Below are 23,442 nucleotides of genomic sequence, written 5' to 3'. Positions count from 1 at the left end.
TTGGTTAACAGTGAGAGCTGAAGGGCACTGTGTTTGGGCTTCTGAGGAACATGAGAATGGTTCAGCAACGTAGGTCCTACATTTAAAAAGTAATGCAGTAATGGAGCCTTGGTGCAAGGATACGGGAAATTTTTAGCCGGATAGAAAAAGTGACATTCTCACTCCTTATCAAGGCCTAGGTTCTTGGAAGAAACACCTTAGCAGACAATTTAATGCTCCTATCCTGGAAAAAAGCAAACAGAGCTGCCACATTTCTGCACCTCCATGGGGGGAAGGGAAACTGTTGCTCTTAGCCAGCAGACCTAAGGTCATTAACAGAGGTCACTGAATCACACCAAGAGCCCAGGACGCAGTCACTTTCCAATCTCCAAGCAGGGACCTACATCACCCACTCCTGCCAGAGACAGAGGAGGAACTGGCTGGGATCTGGAGACCCCTCAGGGGAAAGTCAGGGGTTGGCAGAGACCGGAAGGCATCAGAACACAGCTGGTACAGTCAAGTCTCTCATCCGACCTTGGGAAGGCTGCTAGAAAGAAGATGGTTTTTATAGGAGGGCCTGAGGAAAGACACGAGGAAGGGGCCTTGGGAATATGGGAGCTGCTGAACTGCTAGGTTCACAGAGCAGGGACTTCAAAGTCTCAGTCAGCAAGAGCAACTTACAGGCTAGAGAGACAGACGGGCCAGTGGTTAAGAGTGTGTACTGCTCTTTCAGAAGACTTGAGTTTGATTCCCAGTAGCCACACCAGGTGGCCCATAACCACTTGCAACTCCTGCTCTCAGGAAAGCTGACACTCCATGGGCACCCACACTCATATGCACATGCACACACATAAATGTAAATTTTGTCAAAGAGGAAATTATACGGGAAACAAGAGAACCACCTCCAGGATCACACAACATATCTGTGACAGATGTAGAGTAAGAGTATCAGAGAAGGCAGAGCTTAAGAAATGGCCAAGTTTTATACGGGAGGTGTTCTAAAGGGCTTTAGTCAAAGTCAAGAACATGATAACTTCAGATGACTCAAAAGGTTCAAGAGCATCTTCATTGAACAATTGGGGAACAAAACCCACAGTGGGTCAAGGACCCTTCCCCAAAGTCCCTCTGTCCTGAAGTGTTCAGCCTCCGTTGTCCACGTCTTCTGAGGGCCGAGCAGAGAGGACGGAGAAGTAGCCTCCAGGAGTGGCTGTTTAAGAGACAACAGTTCACAAGAGCCACAGGGAGCCCAAGGATACCAGCAGAATGTAGCCAGTGAGGATGAACGGGCTCAGGAAGGAAGGGACGGCCATGCTGGCAAACTTCAGGTCGCCAATCTGTCTCTTGATCCACTGGGTGAAGTGGGAGGTGCTGGTGTAGATGCTTGGAAATTGGCGACGACCACAGCCAAAGTTCCAGCTCACCACGCCCATCTGGATCCAGGTCTTGTTCATCTGGCAAACCAGGGAGCTGCCAGAGGCATCCTGCAATGAGAGGGGACAGGAGGCTTCAAGTAGCAGTAACCTCTGCTGGATTAGGTCTTTGTCGTCCTCAGGGCTGCGGTCTAAGAATGAACCTATTCTGTGACATGGAAATTCTGTACTAAGGTCTGGGCTTGGGACCGCACTGGTCTCTTCATTGTTCTGCTAGTTCTGGGACCACTGAGCCATCCCGAAGCCCTGGTGGGCCTCCAAAGTACAAGTGTTGATGGTCTCACAATCTTGCTTACAGAAGGAGATCTTAGGAGCTGTGACCGGCTTCTCCTCTGCTCGTGTGCACAGACTGGCATATCCAGGAAAATAACATACAGTGTCATATATCAGAAGGTAACAGTAGCTTCCTCACTATTTAAAGAAAATTCTTTTTATGGGCTTCTTGCTGCCTAGTGATAGAGCATCCAGCTAGGATGCATGGGACCCTGAGTTCTGTCTCTAGCATAAGAAAAAGGGGGTAGGGAGAGCCTATAACAGTTGAAACTTTTATGAACCAGGAAAGAGTTCTATATACATGTAATATATAAATAATATATTATTTATAAATATATAGTATAATACATATAATATGTGTATATATATATTAAACATAATAAAGTTCTACCTAAAGACATAAGAGGAGGGGTTGGGGATTTAACTCAGTGGTAAAGAAACACATTTTAAAAGAAGCTTTGATCCCCACTCAAAAAAAAAAAAAGAAAAAAAAAAAAAAAAAAAAAAGACATAAGAGGGTCCCTAACCAGCACAAAGAAAAAAAAAAAAAAAGAAGATTTAATGGGCTGGAGAGATAGCCCCTAGGTTATAAACATGTACTGTTCTTCCAAGGACCCAAGTTTTCCCAGAACCCATACTGTGTTGTCCACAACTACCTGTAACTCTTGTTTCCAGGGATAGAAACATCCGGCCACCATGGGAACCTGCGTTGTACGTACAAACCCACTCACAGAGAACACAAATATGTATCATTAAAAATAAAAATGAAATATTTTTCAAAAAGAAAGTTCCAAATCTACAATCCTGAGGTGGATTATATTCAGTCTAACACATCTAAATAAAGACCATCCAGGAAGAAAAGGACGTCGAACACTGTTGGAAATAGATGATGAATTAGGATGAGACATTTGGGGACAGGGGTGTAATTCAGTTGGGGGAATGCTTGCTGAATATACACAAGGACCTGGGTATGATCCCCAGAATCACATGAACTGGATGCACGGGCACCCTCATAATCTTAGCTCTCAAACAGAAGCAGGAGGTCAGATGTTCAATGCCATCCTCAAACACAGAGTTTGAAGCTAATCTGGGCCACGTGGGTTCCCTTTCTCAAATAGGCATAAAGAACCCATCGCCTCCCCAGAAGAATCTGAGATGATCTGGGTATGCAAGACAATATTGTTTATATAGAATAAAATATGTAACAGCACTAAGTGTTTTTCAAAGGCACAAACGTCTTGAAGGACGTGCATGTTAGACAAATAGGAGTAGGCAGAGGCCTACAACAGGAAAGCCAAGTCTGCATGGTGAAGCCAGCAACTGCAGTATGGGAGTCCTTGCTAGAGTTCTAGAGGAAGAAAGAACATGTGGAAAGACATACTAGAGGACAGACAGACAGACAGATATTTATTATATGTGGGCACTTTTTTTTTCTTGCCCCAAAATAAAACCATAACTCAGCAACAAATATCTTTTCAAGGGAAAGAACAAAACATTGACCTTCAGAAACGGAAACAGAATTTTGATCTATAATTATTAGATCTAGAAGCAGAGAATGTCTGCCACAAAGGCCATAAAATGTGGTCTACACATTGCAAATTTTAGTTAGGGGCTGCGATAGGTTTTAGCACCAAACAAGAGAAGGAAAATAAATTATTCATTAGGACCAACAGTCATTGTCACTGAGCATTAGGCTCAAAATACTTGAAAAGGAATCAGTAAGGGCAATTCAAGTATTAGAAAACGAAGAAATCGTTAACTTGCGGGGTGAAGCTGGGGCTGGGGGTAGGGGTGGAGATACGATTACCCTGAGGTTTGAGTGAAAATAGAGAAGAGAATCTATACCCAGGGAAAAGTTCTCTTCTAGAACCTTAAGACTGTTTATTTATGACTTCTATTTTGTGGATTTAAAAGGATTTAAAACTCTGGTTGAGGGGGATGATTCCTAAGGAAGTGCAAGTTATTTAAACTAATTGGTAAAAGGGCCTGGTGACCCGAGTTCAACCCATGGAACCCACATGGTGGAGGAAGAAACCAAATTCTCACGAGTTGCTCTCTGTGCCCCGATGGCACCCACGCACACCCCTGTGCCTCAACACACACATAAAATAATGAATTAAAAAAATGAATCGAAAGTTAAAAGCCTTAGGGTTGATGACTGACAGGAAATCTGATTAACCCAATAACTGTGAATAAAACAGCCTGAAACAGAAGGGGGTAATTTCTGTTACTTCAAATGTTCTGTAACGTGAATTATTTCCCAAGTGAACCATGTGTGGTTCTCATGCTATAACTTAACAAAGGGAGTGACTTTCTCTAAACACTTTCTAAAAAAAATTTTTTTTATTTTATGGGCGTGAGTGTCTCGATTGCATACATGTCTGTGCAGTGCATGTGTGCCTGCTGTCCTCAGAGGTCGTAAGAGGGTGTCAGATCCCCTAGAACTGGAGTTAAGGATGGTTGGTTATCAGACACCAGTGGGAGCTGGGAATCTAACTGGGGTCCCCTGCGAGAACAACTGTGTTGGGGTTTGATCTTTTGATATGTATTGTGATGATAAATACTGGGCCCAGAGGCCTGGTTGCTGCCAGGAATGAGAGAATCCAGCTGTATATAACGTGACCTTGCTCCCTCCTTAAAACTGTTGGTTAAATAAAGGCGCCGACAGCCAATAGCTGGGCAGAAGAGACATAGATGGGGGTGGAGCTCTCTGGGCTTGGAGACCACAAGGAAGGAGAGGAAAGTGGAGAGAGGAGAAGATGCCATGGTGTAAAAGTCTTTAAATGGTGGCCATGAGGGCTGGCCGGTTGGGAGTTAAGAGCAGCCCAGATGGAACATGGTAATAACTCAGGGTTACGGACAGGAAAGTAGACTCCAATAGCACAGAGGGTAGATGTCTGCTCAGCTTTAGTGCTGACCAAGGTGTATTAGACATATAAGGTTTTATCTAGGAACTGAATGATCGGAGGAAGGGCAGAAGCCCCTGATTGGGATTAAATCCATTCAATAACACAAGTGCTCTTAACTGCTGAGCCAACTCCACTTAAAGTGGACCCTGGCCTCACTGGAGGTAAAAAAGGCCACATGGTTTATTCTACACAACAATTACAACAATTGCTTATTCCCCAAGGCCAGGTCCCTCGGGCCCGACTCTACCCTAGAGCCCAGCAGTGTTTGTTGGATGTAAATAAATTAAACCCAACTAGCTGTGTTTCTAGAATGTAGGGAACTCTAGATAATGTTATTTCAGGGTATATTAGTGGCTAAGTTAAAGACAGAGCCTGCAGTGTCCCTCCAGTTAGACTTGTGGGTAAATTTCTCATAGTCCTTTGCTGTGTCAGTGATGCATATGCGTTTGTTTCCTTCCTCAGACATTCTGTCACGTATTACAACTACTTTTCAACTTACCTACTTACAAACCTCTGGCCCAAGAGATACTTTTTATTTGTAAGCAAAGTATGCTTCCATACAAAGGACTTATCTTCCAAAGGAGTTCTGTCTTTTAAATTCAGGAGAGTCGGGACTTAAGAGCAAAATGTTCTCGAGAAAGCAGAAGTCTGGGGACTGGGGAGATGGCTCAGAAGTTAAGAGCACTCGTTGCTCCTGCAGAGGACCCAGGTTCAGTTCTGAGTGCTGACAACCATGTGTAACATCACTTCAGGGGATCCAGTGCCCTCTCCTGGGCTTCATAAGCACCAGGTGTGCCACAGTACACAGACACATATGCACATAAAATAAAGTATTTTAAGTAAGAAAATGAAAGATGCATCTCGAAAACATTATTGACCAGAAGAAGCAGTGGCCGAAGCTTACAGAATACCTATGTCTGCAAACCTGTTTGCCAGGGCCTGACCCAGATCTGCAGGCATGCAGCTAACATTCAGGAGCATTAAAATGGCCACAGAACTGGGCGTGGTGGTGCAAGACTTTAATCCCACCGCTCCAGCACTCAGAGGCAGGTAGATCTGTGGGTTCAAGGTAAGTCTGTCTGGTCTAAACGGTGAGTTCAAGGCTTGCAAGGGCTACATAGTGAGATCCTTTCTAAATAACAAAAATAAAGAACTGTCCATGGATGGGGGGAAAAATCACCCCTGCAATGGTTTGAATGAGAACGGCCCCCATAAGTTTATGTTTGAAGACTTCCTTTGGAAGGATGGGAAGTGTGGGCTTGTTGGAGGAAGTGCGAGGCTTCAAAAGCCTCCAGCTTTCTCCAGAGTGTTCTCTGCTTCCTGTTTGTGACTCCAGATGTGAATGCTCAGTAGGTGCTCCAGAAGCAGGCCTGCCTGACGGCTGCCACGTTCCCTCTTGTGATGGTGATAGACTGTCATCTTTCTAGAACCGTAAACCCCACATAACTCTTTTCTTCTGTAAGTTGCTCAGGTCATGGTGCTTTAGCACAGTCATAGATAACTAGCTTACACAACTCCTCCCCTCCCCTCCATACTGGAAAATGGAAGCTCGGACTTTTGTCCTGGGTCTCTGATGGCCACGTGTAAAGGAAATTTAAGCCAAGAACTAAGGATGCTGCATGCCTTTAACCCCAGCACTTGGAAGGCAGAGGCAGGTGGATCTCTGTGAGTTTGAGACTAGTCTGGTCTACACAGTGAATTCTAGGATAGCCAGGGCTACGTAGCGAGACCTTGCCTCAGTGTGACCCCCATGCTGCCTGCCCCCCACCCCCATCTACACAGTGCACACCTGACAAGTGTCCAGGCCCCATTCTGGGCTTGTACATAACATGTCGTTCCCAATGAACTTCTTCTGGTTCTTCAGCAGGAGGAACTGGTATCGATGATTGCAGATTTCGTTGTTCACAATCCTGACAGCCACGCCCTGGACACTATAGGGAGTCTTTGGGGCCCCTGTGGAGGGAAAGATCTCGTCATGACTTCAACTTTGGAACCTATTTCCAACTCACATTTGTTTGTGAGAGGTCATGTCCCGAGATGTTCATTCATAAAAGCCGCCTGACTTTCAAAATCGTTCCCACTCATTGAGAAAATTAAGACAAGAACCAAGAAAGGCACACGCCTTTAATCCCAGCACCTGGAAGGCAGAGGCAGGTGGAGCTCCGTGACTTTGGGAACAGCCTGGTCTACAGAGTGAGTTCCAGGATAGCTAAGGCTACATCCTTCAAAAACAAACAAACAAACAACAACAAACTAAACTAAAACAAAACAAGTGAAGCGGAAGTCTCCCAGGTGGTTGGGGTGAAAGTCAAGTATGGAGTGAGAAAGAGGAGATATTTTCCCAACAATTCTGGGTCTGTGAGAATAAGCATTGGTTCACTGCTCCTAGGAGAGGCAGCAAGACCCTAGACGGCTAGATATGGCACCTGCCGCCTGCTGGAAGTTGATGAACTCCAAGGAACACCAACAGGGCTGTATCTCCGAGGATTATGGGTACATACTGACTAGAGAGGTCACCTCTATGGCTCATCATATCCGCCAATACAGATCCCCTGTGAACAGCCAAAGACTTAATTTCCTACTATGCTGCAGGCTAAGGACTTGGTATAGGATCTGAGCTAACCTGGCTTTGGGGGTTGGTGAGATGGCTTAGCGAGTACATTAAGCCTGATGAACTGAACTGGATCCCCAGGACCCCTGGGTAGAAAGAGAGAACCAACTCCTTGAAAGTTGTCCTCTGACCTTCAAGTACCTGCAGTACATGTACGTTAACACACACACACATGCACACACACACACAAACACACACACACACACACACACACAGACACACACACACACATTTTAACTTCAGAAGCTCAGAAGCTGAGGTCCTCACGGGCCACTTGTCTCAAACTTGAACGCCGTGTATATCTTTGGGCTCAGGAAATGCTCGCAGACGACAGAGTGAAGGAAGAAATGACTGAGTGACCCCATGACCGTGTTCTGCAGAGACAGGTGTCTTGAGACCTCTGCCCTACTGCACTCACCTTTGGCCTTTTCGAGTCCCCACCCGATGACCCAGCACATGGTGCCAATGCTTGGCTTGAAATTGACTTCGGGGAGACAGATGGGCTGGATGTAGGGGGACCAGGTGACAGGATACTTGAGCTTCAGGATGGCGATGTCATGGGACATGTGATTGATGAAATTCTCGTGAATCACGATGCTAGTGACCAGGAGCTCTGAGGAGCTGTTGTCTGGGAGGGTCTGGACTCCCACCTTCACGGTGTAGTTAGCCGGGTTCTTAGATCTGCAGGCCCAGAGAAGAGACAGATCACTAGCAGTTAAGGCCATGAGTTAAGGAGAGATAAGGTTCTGAGTGATAGGCGACCTCGGGTAACAGGTAACATCCTCCACTCCCAAATCCCCAGGCTCACCAAGACCCATCCCCACTCCCCACAACTCCCCCTCCCCCCAAGGCCCGAAAGCCAAGCTCCCAGGGGAAGACCCCTGAGCTGACCTTTGTAAGCAGTGTGCAGCTGTGAGGACCCAGTGGTGGTGGATGAGGGAGCCGCTGCAGATGTACATTCCCAGGAAAAGAATGCTTACCTGCCACGGCCACTTGCCCACCTCCACCACCTTCCCGTTGACCACCTTGCAGGATATGTTGGTCTGACCACAGGACCAGAACCAGGGCCCTGAGGAGAAAGGGGAAAGACGGATGCAAAGAGGAGCCCTCACCCCACAGGCCAAGCAGACTGCAGAAGCATCCTCCAGCCGCCTCCCAAGGAGTCACTGTCATTTGCCCAAGTCGAGGGGGAATGAAGTTCAAAACTGGCAACCACAGACCTAGCAGTGCCCCGGTTATAAAGAAAGTCCCTTAAACAGTGTCCAGACGACTGTCTGACACTTGTTATGGTTATGAGCAATCACCCCAGGACTCATTCCTGCCCATGGTGTGACAGATAACTTGGGAAAGGAGGAGTGACCCACCAGAGGGGTGAGCTCATCAGTTTAGAGCAAGTGATGGGGCCTCCTGCCAGGACTCCTAATGGTTGTATCTAAAAATACATGGACAGTATTTTTTTTTTTGAGACCAGGTTTCTTTATGAAACTCTGTAGACCAGCTGGTCTCAGACTCACAGAGATCCTCCTGTCTCTGTATCCCAGGTAAAGGACTGTGCCACTGCTGCCTGGCTTTCAGTGCCCCTCCCCCTTTGTTTCTTTCTTTTCTTTTCTTCTTTCCTTCTCTTCTCTTCTCTCCTCTCCTCTCCTCTCCTCTCCTCTCCTCTCTCTCTCTCTCTCTCTCTCTCTCTCTCTCTCTCTCTCTCTCTCTCTCTCTCTCTTTGCAGTGATGTTTTATTGTACGACTACAGCTATGGCGCATACCCAGGAAACAGAGAGGCTTGCCTGCCTCTCCTTGACCTCAAGAACAGGAGGATGGGAGCTTGCATTGAACTGGAGATAAGATTGAGATTTTTAGTTTTTGTTTTGCCTTTTTATTCTTTCGTCCTATTTTTATGTGCATGGTGTTTTGCTTGTATATACGTCTGCACATCATGTGCGTGTCATACGCAGAGAGGATATCAGATTCCCTGGAGCTGGAGTTACAAATGGCTGTGAGCTGCTTGACCTGGGAGCTGTCAAACCTGGGCCCTCTGGAAGAACAGTCAGCACTCTTAATCGATTAACCTTCTTTCCTGTCCCTGCTTTTTGTTTTTTTAATTACAGGGTCTATGTAGCCCAGGCTGGCCAGCCAAAGGAAACAAGGATGTTGGTGTAATACTGACTTTTCCTTTCTCTATCTCCCAAGTGCTGGGATTACAGATGTAATCATGCACAATGGGAGGATGTTTGTTGTTTCTTGGTTGGGGGGAGCTTCTGCTGTTGTCTTGTTTTAAATGACTGACACAGGTGGTCACTGAGCCCCTCAAACAGGCGGAAGTGGACTCCTTCACACCATCAGATGCTGCCATGACACAGAGTCTACTTCCCTCTGCAGTACCCCATGCAACGTAGAGCAGCGTAGGACTCAAAGCTACAGTCTGGGGGACTGTGGTGAGGAGGGCTGAGGGGCGATGGATAACCAATATCCAGGATAAACTACATATTAGCCAATAACATCAACTAGGTCCTGCCTTGTCCTTGCTGAAATCACTATGGCGTGGATGTAATTTGTGTGTCCCTCCAAAGGTCCATATATAGAGCTGGTCCCCAGGGAGTGATACAGAGAGGTGTTTAGACCTTTAAGAGGTATGGTTTATGGTTGGGGAGCGGGGTACGGTCTTGTGCAAGCATGAGGACCTAGTAGATTCCCAGGCAGATGTGGCAGTGGACACACCTGTAACCCCAGAGCTTACGGGCAGACACAGGTACAGCCTAGGAGCTCCCCTGGCAGCCAGCATGATTGAAATGGTGAGCTCCAAGTTCAGTGAAAGACCTTGTCTCAAAAAATATGGTGGGGAAGTGGAGAGAAACATCTTGATGTCAATCTTCTGCCTACACGTGCGCCTGCGTAGGTGAACATGCTCACACGGGGGTGGGCTCTGGTGGGAGGGGTCTTTAGATCAGTAGGGACATGTCCTCAAAGGAGTCTAGGACCCTACCAAGCCTCTCTGTGCTTCCTGACTTTACCTAAGTACCCACTCCCAGGAAGGTAGTGGGTACCTTCCTTAAAAGGTTCCTCTCCTATCCCCAACCTCCACTCCATGTGACAAATCTTTAGACTCTCAGCTTCTGCTACTATCAGAGGTAAATGTCCCTTTGTCATCAACTCCTGTGGGCAGAATGTCTTGACTTTCAACTACTGGCCTTCTGTGCAGACCCCTACGGCTCCACACAGTACTGTCTTTTTCTCTCGATGCTCAGGTTATGTCTACAGCCTATCTCCATGCCTGTCTCCTTTCTCTCTTATCCCCACCCCTACCCCAGAGAGCCACATTCCTAGCCTTCCTCATACGCAGTGGTACGTTCATGGCCATCCACTCTTGCTGCTGTTGTTTCTTCTTTACGGACACTGTGGTGGGGGTTTTTTTGTTTTGTTTTGTTTTTTGTTTTGTTTTGTTTTGTTTTATTTTGTTTTAATGAGAATGGCCCTCATAGGCTCATATATTTGAATGCGTTTCTATAGTAACTGTTTGGGAAGGATTAGGAGGTGTGGCCTTGTTGGAGGAAATGTGTCACTGGGAGTGAGCTTTGAGGTTTCAGAAGCTCACAGCAGGCCCACCTCTGCCTGCAACTCAAGGATCAAATGTGAGTCTCAGCTACTGCTCTAGCACTAGGCCAGTCTTCCTGTGGCCATGCGTCCCGCCATGATGATCATAATTTAAACCTCTGAAACTGTAAGCAAGCCCTCAATCAAATGCTTCCTTTTAAAACTTGCCTTGGGTATGGTGTTCTATCACAGCAATAGAACATTGACTAAGACCCTTTTGTTTCTGATTCCAGTCTATCTCAACCAAGACCGGTCCATGTCAATAGTTAGGGGAGGTCTTAAGAAGTTTGTCCTTTCTTTTCCCATAGAGCAGCAACCCCAGAGAGAACCAAAGTTCTGTAAGAAGAGCTTTACCAGTCCCACAGTGACAACTCTGGGGACAAGGCTGGCCCTTTCCTCAGTGTTCCCCATGCTCTGTAAGATCACTGGGTCTCAAAGAACAACTCTTTCAAGATCTTGTGTCCAAGACAGCACTGATCCCAACCTTTTTCTAAACCTTATACAGGACTCACGGGATTTGGCCTGGAGATGCTAACAGCAGGTATCAGCACCAAGGAGGGGGCATGATGGGTTGGCTTTAATATTTTTATTATTTTTAACTCTGCGTAGGTGTGTATGTCGACATGTTTGCATGTGCATGTGAATGCAGGCGGATCCCTTGGAGCTAGAGTTACAGGCAGTTGTGAGCTGCCTCAGGTGTGGGTGCTGGGAACCAAACCTAGGTCCTCTGGAAGAACCATGAGCTCTCTTAACCTCTGAGCCATCTCCGCAGCCATGATGTTCTTTGTGCCCTTCGTGTGCAGTGTGCTGCAGACCAGCCTTGTCCCAGTGCCACTCTTCCATCCATAGCAGGCACTCGGGGATTCAAATGGATTCCACTTCAGACCTCGATACTCTGTTTTTGACGGTCTAGAAGCACCCCCACTGACAAACAGGGACCTGATACTTCGTTTGCATTTAGAGGTGGCCACCCGAAAGAATATTGGCTTTGTGGACTCTGCTCCTGTAAGGTCATAGCTGACTCCCACCCCTCATCAGAGGTGCCGCCTCCCATGCTGGTGCCTAAAGCTGCCCCTCCCCTAACTGCCCCGGAAACATCACTACTGCCAGACAGTGCAGTGAAGTTCAGGGTTCAGTCACTCATTCACCTATGCACTAGTCCAGGAGAGAGGGTGTCACATGATGATAGAAGAAGACAGTCCCCAAGCTGGGCATCATGTACCCCATTCCCAGTTACCACCCCAGCTAGCATCCAGTCAGGCACGAAATGTATAGCCAGCAGGTGACTCAAGGTAGGGCTCCTACCACAAAAACTACCTTTCTCAGGAAGAGAATGGATATCCTCTGCCACTCAAATTTCTCAATCCCAAAGCATCTATTGGAAGTGGTTTCTTTGTTTTTGGGGTTTTTTTGTTTGTTTTTGTTTTGTTTTGTTTTGTTTTTCGAGTCCTGGTTCTACCACACACAAAGCACTAAAGCTGGACCCAGGTTTCCTGGGTGAAACGGAGGAGGCCCCAGCATCCGCCAATGAGGTGTAAATCGTCTCAACTGGGAATTGGTGTAGGGTGAGGGGACACTCAGGCAGTGTAGTCATTGTCTTAAGTCCTAAGACTCCCAGACAAGCACGGATGTTAGTGTGTTCCCTGTTTTTCATCCCTTATCCGTTTGTGGTCACCCTGAAACACTGATGCTGGTGCCACCCTGTATGGGACATGTGGGTCACGAAAGGTCACAGTTCACACCCATCCCACTAGCCTACTGAGGATGCACTCATCCAGTACACCAGCACCGATAGGTGAGGCCCCGCAGGTATGAGGACAGCCAATGGAGACACCAGGCTCTCAGGTCTCTCCTGGTCCCTGTCCTACCTTCCACATAGGGCACATTACTGAGTCTGGCCGAAGAAAGTGGAGGTGAAAGAAGGCCCTGAGGATCCACTGATCCACACGCCATGGCAAGGCGTCCAACCCTTACTGCTCTTTAGAACAAGATGGAGCGTCTCCGTGGTGCAAGGATTCTAGAACTCAGTTGTTTACTTAGGATCGATGAGGGTAGGCCTCTGCCCAACGGTAGTGGCTCACCCTGCTAAAGCAGCTTCAAGGGGTTGCTACAGCAATGAAGGAGGGCTGCCAGAAACCACCCGGAAATGGTGCTTTGGGGGTTTAGTGCTGAGCCTGTGACTGGCCAAGCCTGGTCCGTTACAATGTCTCCCGAGCCCAGCTCTTAGCAAAGGCCTTCATGATGCCCTCATGCCTACCTCTGAGCCTGGGACCTTGTCCCTTATTGCTTTCTGATAGTGCTAGAGGTGAGGTTTGTGGCAGTGTCTTATGGTTAGCCCATGGAGCTCCCCTAGAGTTGTCAGCCTCCACTGATGAACCCCTAGAGAAACTGAGATGCAACTCCTTTACAGAACGGACAGCTGCTCTGTAGTTGGGGACTTTGGTTTTCCCTCAGGGACTGTATTTTCAAAAGAGAGCAGGTCCTGGGGAGGGTGAGGGATGGGGAGCTGGCTGTGGGGCTGCTGAGGAAGCAGTGACCCGTGGGCTTGGGTCTTTATCCTTCAACAGAATAAACGGTGTCTGGGGCACCTCCCCACCTCTCCACCTTACCAAGGATCCCTGCTCCTCCCAGTGTCCATGACTGCACCCCACTTCTGCTGCTGCCCCCCTGCCACCCATACTGAGTGCCTAGAGTGACACATTCTTACACGCCGCTGAGGAGGATGGACTGACATGATCGATCACTGTAGGCAACCGTTCGTAAAGCAGATGTACAGAAACCACAAGCTTCATCCCTAGGACAGCACAGAGGGTGCAGAAGGAAAGACTTCATGGGGCCTGTGGGGAAGCTGGGGGGGGGGGCTACCTGCTGCCTCAGAGAACAGACGCCCAGTGGCTCCCCAGCACTGAGTAGTCTGTGGCTGCCTGTGGCTACCGTGGATGAAAAAGGCCTCTGAACTGGAACTGCACTTGCAGTGTTCAAGTTTCAAGCACAGCAAACTTTTCCCCTTGGGGATTGGTGGCAGAAAATGGTAATTCCTATCATCAGATGCTCTTGACACAGAAAACAGAAAAGGGAGAGAAAGTGGAGAACAAAAGAGAGAAACTCTCTGCCTCTGTGAAAATGAATACCTTCTTTTAAAAATATTTACTTTATGTGGGTTTGCCTGAAAAAAATATATGTGGGCGCCACATGTGTTCAGTACCCACAGAGGCCAGAGGAGGGTAACACCCACCCCCCAGAACCGAAGTTATAACAGTTGTGAGCCACCATGTGCTGCAGGGAGAGAAACCTGGGTCCTCTGCAGCAGCAGTCATTGCTCTTAACTGCTACGCGGCTTTCCAGCCCCAGCCTTCAAAAGACTCTCTTTTTGGGTTGGGGATTTAGCTCAGTGGTAGAGCGCTTGCCTACCAAGCGCAAGGCCCTGGGTTCGGTCCCCAGCTCCGAAAAAAAGAAAAAAAAAAAAAAGACTCTCTTTTGAGAAGAAAGAGGGCATTTGGTCAATAAAACAAAGATAATAAAAAACCAAGCACATCGGTAACCAAGTGATGAAAATGTCTAAAGTTCTATTTTGTGAAGAAAGTATTTTGTATGCATGGGTAGTTTTGCCTGCATGCACGTCTGTGTTCCTGGTACCCAAGGAGGCCAGAGAGGGCATCGGATCCCCTAGAGCAGGAAGCGCAGGTGGTGGTTAGCTGCTGCACAGACGCAGGGCTTAAAAGTGATATCTCTTTCTGTTGCTAGATATTTTATGTTTGCATTTCAAATGTTATCCCCTTCCCCCCTCTCCCATCCCCCTCCCGTTTCTATGAAGATGCTCTCCGACCCACCCACTCCCCTCCCACCCCTCAATGCCCTGCCATTCCCCTACACTGGGGAAATGAGCCTTCACAGGATTGAGGGCTTCTCCTCCTATTGATGCCAGACAATGCCATCCTCTGCTACATATGCGGCTGGAGCCATGGGTCACTCCATGTGTACTCTTTGGTTGGTAGTTTAGTCCTTGGGAGCTCTGGTGGGGTCTGGTTGGATGATACTGTTGTTCTTCCTATGGTATTGCAAACCCCTTCAGCTCCTTCAGTCCTTTCTCTAACTCCTCCAATGGGGTCCCTGTGCTCAGTCTGATGGTTAGCTGCAAGCATCCTCATCTATATCAGTAGGGCTCTGGCAGAGCCTCTCAGGAGACACCCATATCAGGCTCCTGTCAGCAAGCACTTCTTGGCATCAGCAATAGTGACTGGGTTTGGTGGCTGCTTATGGGGTGGATCTCCAGGTGACTATTTGTCCTCTTACTTGGAAACCTCACCTGAGGGAACTCTGCTCTGCCTGGGACTCTCTACAGGAAGTCCAACTGACTCAACCAACTTCCCCAGTCAATTTCTGCTGGGTGTTCTTAGCACCTGATTCAATGGCGTTTATCATCTATCTATCTATCTATCTATCTATCTATCTATCTATCTATCTATCTATCTATCATTATTATTATCTATATCTCTACCCATCATCTTTTATTTATCTATCATTTATCTATTATCAATCATCTACCATCTATATCATCTATCATTTATTACTTATCAACTATCTATGTATCCATCATTCACCTATTATTCAACCATCTACCTAACACTATTTATTACTTTAGTTCTGTTTGTTATACATTCAATAAACTCACGCATTCAAAACCAAAAGTATGGCTGTCGTAGGTCCTTCTCCAAACCATATAAACAGAACTCTAAGATGAACAGGCGAATCCTTATTTTGTGGGAAGACTCTCAGAAACTACCCGGCTGCATCGGTATGAAGGGTCGGAGGTATTGATGAGATCTGAAGACACATTTGGCGAGCAGGGGGCAATCAGCCGCCGTAGCACGAACTGTTCAACAAGTGTTTTCAATTCAAATGCGCGAAGCTCTCAGATTGGACAATCAGGCTTTTGATGTGTTTTGAAACTCTCCACAGTGGGAGGATCATGCTTTTCACAATCAGTTTAGAGAGAGGAAAGAAAGAGGAAGGAAGCGGGAGAGAAGGGAGGAAACCAGCTAGACAGCTGAGCCTAGAACTCTGCCTGTGGATTATCGCCACTGTTGGCCCACAAGGCGTATTTCACTTGCCCCCTGTACAAGTCAGGAAACTGAGACCACAACCCAGGCCCTTATTCATAGGCCCCAGTAGTAGAAACATGGCAGAAACCATGAGCCCCCTAACTAGGGGCTCCTCCCATCTACTTGAACCTCCAGAGTCACCCTCCAAAGAACAGGGTGGGGGAAGAAAGAAGAGAGACAGCTCATTCTCACACAAATTTAATCTCTGCTCTTGGTCTTAAATTCCAGAACGTTCCTCCTGACAGGCACATCCTCCCTTTCTCCTGGACACTCAAGCAAGGCCTAGCCCACCCACCACAGCCCTCCCTGCTAGGACACCAGAGCAGGACCCAAGTTCTCCAGGGGTCATTCCATTCCCACCCTGACTCCTGTGGAATATGGAGAGACAACCTAGTGCCATTCAGCAGAGGCAAAGCAGGAAGAGGAAGGGGTGGGGAGGTCCTGGGCTCACTGGGAGCTGCAGCAGCCAGGGCAGGAACAGAAGGCAGGAGGTCCTGCAGCGCCCGGACCGCGCCCCACGGCTCACTTGCTCCTTGATCCATCCGGTATATTTGTCGATGCGGGTGTATACGCTTAGATTCGGAGCTTTGGTGCAGGCCTTCTCCCACGAGAATATGCCAGCCAGAATCCATCTCCCATGGACTTCACAAGTCAATGGTCCCCCGGGATCTCCCTGGAGAAGACAAGGGACTGAAGGAGGCTCTGCTGGGACCAAAGGACTTACAATGCCCACCCTCTCAGCTCCTCTTGAGAGAATCACTTCTCCTGGAGCTCACTGGCTGGGGCTCCTTTGGCTTCTCAGTTGGAGACCACACCTATGTAGCAGGTGATGGTAAGGGGGAACAGGCTGAGCCCCCAGGAAACAGGCCCCCGTCCTAGGACTTGCTCCCCAGAAAGAGAGTTGCCAGAATGCTTCCAGAAACTCACGTACATAGCACGGGTTCTCCCTATGATTGGTGGTACAGATCATGTTCTTCCGGATAAGGGGGATAACTTGGGGATAGAAGGTCTTCTTGTGGAAGACTCTGTCACAGTTCTTGTTGTCAACAATGGATACCTCAGCCTCCCAAAGCTCTAGACTCCGTGTCAACTTGGCTGTAGGGAACATAAGGGATAAGCTGTGACCCCTCACTCCCGTCAGCCCCTGCTCTGCCCAGTGTCGTGGTCCTTCCTAGCCTGCAGATCAGCTGATGACTCTACCACATCTGTGCAGCGTCCCTTCCAGCGGTCTTTCTCTGCAGTGTGGGCCAGACAGGGCGAGCCCCTCTGCAGGCCAGGCCTTGGTTCAGCAGCCTCTTCTCTAGGAAGGTTTTGCTGCTGAACCCAGAAGGCTACTGAGTCACAGCACAGCCACGTACACAGGGCCAGGCCCCTGTGATTTCTCTTTCCATGTGTTTGCTCCCTTCGAAGCTGCTGACAGCTGTGTCTAGGCGTCAGGTCATCTATCTACTCAGAGTTCAGCTCAGGTCCCCTGAGCTTTGCCTTGCTTGTGTGTTTTTTTTTGTTTTGTTTTGTTTTGTTTTGTTTTTAAAACAGTCTCACGCGGCCCTGGTTGGTAGCAAACGTATGTACTTGGGGTTGACTCTGAGCCCATCACTCCCTGGCTCTACCTCCCTAATGCTGGATCACAGGTGGCATTCATCCGTATACCTTGCTCTGTCAGCCTCTGGCTGCTCACCCCAATGGCCTACTCTGTGACTTCCTTTCATGTATTCCAATGCTCAGGGCTCAGAGTACTGCAGCTGTTTCAGTTGTGGCCAGGGAAGGAGGGAGGGAGGGACAGAGAAGGGAGGAAGAGAGGGAGGTAGGTAGGTAGGAAAGGGGACTTGGTGACTCCCTAAATCTTGCATTTTTCTATAAGGCAGACGAACGCACCTACCAGCCCAAGCAGTATTAGCCTTACTGCAGGGCTGTGTGAACCATGACAATGGGCACCATATGAGGAGAGACCACAGTCATAGCCTCCTCAAAGGCACCATAAGGGAGAGGATGATAAAGACCCAAAGGGGCGTCCCCAACCCCATCCAACTCACCTGAGGGGTGTTGCTTAGCCTGGCCCCAGCCAGTCACCCAGCACTTCATACCGACCTTCAAGTTGAAGTTGTGCTCTGGGAGACAGATGGGCTGTATGTACTTGTTGAAAGTGACAGGGGTTTCAAGACAGAGAAGGGCAATGTCGCTTCTGATGAAGTTCTGGCCCCAGTACTTGGGATGCATGATGATGTCACCCACGGGAATCTTCAGGACCCAGGGGGAGCCGCTGGGCTGGAGTGTGCTGCTACCCAACATCACTGAGTATTCTTTGTTGCTGCAGGGAGGCGAGAGCCCTCCTGGTCCACATCAGTCTCCCCACACAGCTATGCACCCACCTCCTCCCAGGACTTTTCCTGTCTCTGATGTCCACTCAATCTGGGTTAATCCAGCCTGGGGTGCTCAAGGTCAAAGACAGAACAGCCCTCTCATTCACAGTCACATTGGGTCAAGGTGTGTGGGTATCAGTGCCCATAAATGTTCTCCTGATGTGTGTGTGTGTGTGTGGGGGGGTTTCCTGTTGCCCAGTTTAGGATACAGTCTCTATTGCTCGAGGTCTCATCCCAACTTAGTCAGAGGATCTTGTGCGATACTGAGCCTAGCTCTTCCCATTCTTCAGTGTTCCCTCCTCCTGCATGGTTTCCTATTAGTCCCGAGGGGCCCTGACTGGACCTACAGTAGCTCTTGGTTTTTAGATCCTAGGTGCACAGGTGACACTCACCCCTGGATGCAGTGAGCCGCGGACACCACCCAGCTCTGATCAATGAGGGCTCCTCCACACACGTGCTCATTTTCTATCTGAAGGCTCACTTCCCAGGGCCAATGGTGGCGCTCCTCCAAGCTGTCAGCCCACCAGGGTGCGCCACAAACTTCAGAACAGGCAATGCGAGAGAATACAGAGTCCAGAGAGGAAAATCAGAATGACCAGGAACATGTCACCCTTGAGGTGGAGGTGCCAGCACTGTAACATCAGGGCCTCCTTCCCATTTCGAAGAGAAGAGACAGGCGAGTAGAGGATAGTGGACTCCAAAGGTACTGAACCGAGCAAACAATGACAGTTCAGGGGTAAGAGCATAAAGAGGCAGAGAGACCTTTCAGCTGGAGACTGAGATTCAGAGAGGGGACCTGTGTCCAACCTCAAGACAATGCAGAAACAGAACAGGGGTTCCAAGATGAGAAATGCTTTTCCTGCACAGGATCCTGTTCTTCAAGAGCTGTACTGTCGGCTGCATTTCTTTGATGCCCCAAACAAAACAAACAAACAAACAAAAAACCCTATGAACTTCTCTAAGGGAGGTCTTTACCCTAAGCAGTCTGGAGCGCACAGTTATTAGTTTGTCTACTGGTCTACCAGTAAACAAGATTTATGAATGAACGAATGAATGAATGAATGAATGACATAGGTGTAGAGACTGTAAATAAAGTACAATGTGTGCGGTGCATGGTGGCAAATGCCTTTAATCCCAGCTTTCAGAAGGCAGAGGCAAGTGGATCTCTGTGAGTTCAAGGACAGCCCGGTCTACACGGGGAGTTCCAGGATAGCCAGGGCTATTTAGAGAGATCCTGTCTCCAATAAACAGATAAAATAATAAAAATAAAAACAAAAAAAAACTAGTAAAGAGAAGACAGAAAACCTCAGAACATATTTATGAAAAGAAAGGGTGGGTTGCAGGCAGTAATATAACAAAGGGAAATTACAAACACGTTTGGAAGTGTCACATCAAAACTGATGATGTACTAAACTTCGAAAGTTAGTGAGGAGCTGGAGAGACTGCTCAGTGGTTGAGAGCCCTCGCTGCTCTCCCAGACACCCAGGTTTGGTTCTCAGCACTCACACGCTGACTCACAATCATCTGTAACTCTAGTTCTAGGGGATTCGGCACCCTCTCCTGGCACAAGGCACAGATACATACACAAACAGTCTTGTACAGAAAAAAACAAAACAAAACAAAACAAAACAAAAAAACAAAAACGATTTTATGTCCAAATAAAAAACGTCTTTAGGGGGCTAAGGAGACAGCTCAGGTGGTAAAGTGCTTGGTGTGCAGGCACAAAGACATGAGTTCAATCCCCAGTACAGGGTGAAGCCAGGCATGGTAGGACACACTTGTAATCCCAGTGCTGGGGAGAAGGGGCAGGCAGATTGCTAGGGCTCGCTAGCCAGAGAGTCTATCCTAGTCAGTAACCTCCCAACCAGTGACAGATTCTGTCTCCGGAAAGAGTGGGCAGCGCATGAGGAATCACACCTGAGTCTGACTTTTGACCTCCACATGCATTTGCGTGTGTGTGCACACATGCTTGAGGGTATGTGCGTGCACACACAGACCCCTTCAGATGAGACTGAGTTACAGAGGGGAAATTGAAAGAAGCAAGGGTTGGACAGAAGCAAGAACATCGTAAATCAAGCCCAGAGTCGGTTGTGAACCTTATTAGAGTCCTGACAACCCAAGGCAATGGAGTCCCATGACCCCAACCATGCACTCCCTGGATCTAAGGGAAAAGACAGGAAGCCCCGGGAGCTGGGCTCTTGAGACAATGGCCCAGGAGGCTTGTTATGCAACTGTGGGAAAGGCTGAAGTCTGAGCTGAATTCAAAGTAGCTTTGCATTCCCATGGAAGACCCAGGCATTCTTTGTTTCAAACAGTAGGGTTGTGTCCTGGCAGCTACATGTGCTGCTCCTACCAAGCCAGAAAAGCTATTTAGGCAGAGACTTTGAGAACATTTCTTTTCCCCAGGAACTGAAAGTTTCCCAGTCACTACCCACCTGGTTCAGCGTGGTCCCCATTATAACCTGAGGAGAAAAGGAGGACCGGTGTGAGGCAGGAACTTGTGGCAGGATAGCAGTAAAGGGGTGTCACGTCCTCATCATCACCATCATCATCATCACCACCACCCAGTCCATTCACTCATTCATCGAATGGTACCTAATCTCATGCTGTTCCCCAGTGTTTGTGTGTAATCTCAGCACTAAGGAGACGGAGACAGGAGGTTCAGGACATCACGGCTACCTTAGGGCTCACGAGACCTTTGCCCCACCCCCCAGCAATGAAAGGAGAACAAAGGGGGGTGAGGAGGAAGGGCTGAGGGAGAAGCCACAGGAAATTTAAAAAGGAGAGAGATGTAAATCAAACAAACAAAACCAGGAACAGTAAGGGGAAGAACACGTCGGGAATTGGGCTGAGGATTACATGGGAAATAAACGTGCCAGAGGGCAGGGCCCAGTGCTCATGGCTCTTGGGGAAGGCTGGCCCTGGGAGGGAGGGCAGGAGAAAGGAGGTGCACGCATTGGGGCGTGGTGGGGCATGACTTATGTAAACTCCGCCTCACAGCATGGGGAGGGCCCTGCTCCAGCCCCACCCCACTCAGGAAACACTCCCTTTGGCAGTCAGATTTGGGGGGATATCTGGGGGCTGTGGGACAGGGGAGTGTGAAAAGACAGCAGCACCCAAGGGCTTGACCTCTGCTGGAAATGGAAAGAAGCCAAGGTTTAGAATATCATCCTTTCGAGAGGATGGAGACACGGAAGGCGGAAGTCGCCTGGGCGTGGAGGGAAGTCCCGGATGATCCTCAGGACTGTTGTCTCCAGGAGGCCACGGTGTAGTTGTGGCCTGAGAAACTTAGGAGTGGCAGAAGAAAGGTGACAGCGAGGTGCGGATGGCACACAGAAGTTTCAGGTGCCGGAAGGGAATAGCCAACCTGAGCTAGACTGGAGGGGAGAGGACACAGGAACAAAGGACAAGAGAGAAGGAGGTGCCTGCCTCACCTAAGTTTGGCCGTGGAGGCAGCAACAGTAGCGCCGCAAAGCAGGTTGGGATCCAGCGCCTCAAGGATCCAGGCCCAGCGTCCAGGAGGCGCAGTGACGTAGCCATCCATGAGTGTGTCCCTGTGGACTGCAGCGATAGCGCCGGCGTGCTGTCACGTGCCCACACCCCGGTACGTGATGGCGTCTTAGACACGTGACTGACTTGGCGCCAAGAGCGTGACCATGCCTCTTCAGGAGCTTTGAGTTCTCGCATCTGAAACCAGTCTGGTTCTTAAGATGAGTTCAGATGCCTTGACAGGGACTGGGTCTCAGATTCCAGATCTATATCCCTGGGCTGGGATTGGCAGCTTGATGTCCAGCCTCAGGATATACCTTGTACACAGCTTGTTGCACAAAGAGTTTCGCAGTCACTATTGACGAGGGCCCGGAAAGCCCAAGAAAGAAAATAACAACACGGGTAGGAAAGAAGGTTTTGAGAACAAAATGGCTGAACTGGATCTAAGACTAAACCAAGGTGGGAGCAGGGTGCTGGATAAAGAAGGGCATCCGTCCTCTTCCACAGACCAGCAATATGACAGGATGTTACCACAGACGAGGACTGGCTGGGTTTTTGTTTGTTTGTTTATTTGTTTGTTTTGTTTTGTTTTTGTTTTTTTTTTGGCCAGGCTTTGAGCATAAACGGATTTCACAGAAGAATGATCTTTATGGATTTACAGAGCCTCAAAGAGATTGGAAGGTGATCACCAAAATTCCTCTGTTTCCTTTGTTTATTCCAGGTGTCCAGCAGAACTCTGGGGACCCCATCACCCACCCCCCCCCCGTCATTTAAATTTTATTTTTATATGTCTGAGTATTTTGTCTGTATGTCTGTCTATGCACCTCAGCATATGCCTGATGCCCACAGAAGCCAGAAGGTGACATCAGATGCCCTAGAGCTGGAATTAGAAGCCACCATGTGGGGTGTGTGAATCAAACGCGGGCCCTATAGAAGCTCTTAACCACTGAGCCATCTCTCCAGCCCCCAGCCTGGCATTTAAATGAATTTAAATGAATAAACTGACTCACATGTAGAGGCAGGCAAGAGAAGGTTGCCTTCTGCCAGTATTTGGTTCCCAAAGTTAGGCCTCCTCCACGCAGCTGGACCAGCAGCACCTGGGAACTTGCTAGAAATATTCATTCTCAGGCCCTGTCCCAGACTTCCAGAGCTGAAAACTCCCTTAGTGAGACCAATGATGTGGAATATATATATCAGGGTCTGCAGTGGTTTGAATAGATTTGGCCCCCATAGATTCAAGTGTTTCAACATTTGATCACAGAGAGTGGCTCCCTTAAGAGGTGTGGCCTTATTGAAGTAGGTGTGGCCTTATTGGAGGAAGTGTGGTCTTGTTGGAGGAAGTGCATCACTGTGTAGGCGGGCTTTGGGGATCGCCTATGCTCAAGCTCCGCCCAGTGTGGAATCAGAGCATCCTCCATGCCGCCTGCTGAATGCAAGTCTCTTTCTGCTGTCTGTAGATCAAGATGTAGATCTCCCCGTTCCTCCAGCACCATGCCTGCCTGCACACTGCCATGCTTCCTGCCATGTGGTAATAGACTAAGCCTCTGAAACTGTAAGCCAGCCCCAATTAAATGTTTTCCTTTGTAAGAGTTGCCTTGGTCATGGTGTCTCTTCACAGCAATAGAACCCTGGTTGTGAAAGTGGTGAAGCTTAGCCTGTGTTCCTGCCCAGGCACACAGGGAGCAGGACTTCCTGTCACTGCTG

At 48.5% G+C, this 23,442-nt stretch overlaps 2 protein-coding genes across 2 annotated transcripts; both read right to left on the bottom strand.

Annotated features, from left to right (window-relative positions):
* Positions 1-1,023: 1,023 nt before the first annotated feature.
* LOC116906536 (serine protease 46) lies at positions 1,024-12,740 on the bottom strand. The gene is made up of 5 exons (XM_032909231.1): positions 12,656-12,740; positions 8,094-8,271; positions 7,621-7,883; positions 6,381-6,544; positions 1,024-1,460 (listed from the first exon to the last, which is right to left on the bottom strand). Exons 1-5 carry the CDS (start codon positions 12,738-12,740, stop codon positions 1,206-1,208), a joined length of 945 nt encoding a protein of 314 aa, XP_032765122.1. The 3' UTR covers positions 1,024-1,205.
* A 3,331-nt stretch (positions 12,741-16,071) lies between these two features.
* LOC116908144 (inactive serine protease 45) lies at positions 16,072-21,789 on the bottom strand. Its single transcript, XM_032911436.1, has 6 exons — positions 21,684-21,789; positions 20,685-20,711; positions 18,642-18,789; positions 17,923-18,197; positions 16,821-16,984; positions 16,072-16,562 (listed from the first exon to the last, which is right to left on the bottom strand). Exons 1-6 carry the CDS (start codon positions 21,787-21,789, stop codon positions 16,290-16,292), a joined length of 993 nt encoding a protein of 330 aa, XP_032767327.1. The 3' UTR covers positions 16,072-16,289.
* Between the last annotated feature and the right edge of the window lie 1,653 nt (positions 21,790-23,442).

Source organism: Rattus rattus, chromosome 8 (assembly GCF_011064425.1).
Source record: "Rattus rattus isolate New Zealand chromosome 8, Rrattus_CSIRO_v1, whole genome shotgun sequence".
Lineage (NCBI taxonomy): Eukaryota > Metazoa > Chordata > Mammalia > Rodentia > Muridae > Rattus > Rattus rattus.
This window is presented reverse-complemented; position numbering and strand designations above follow the sequence as displayed.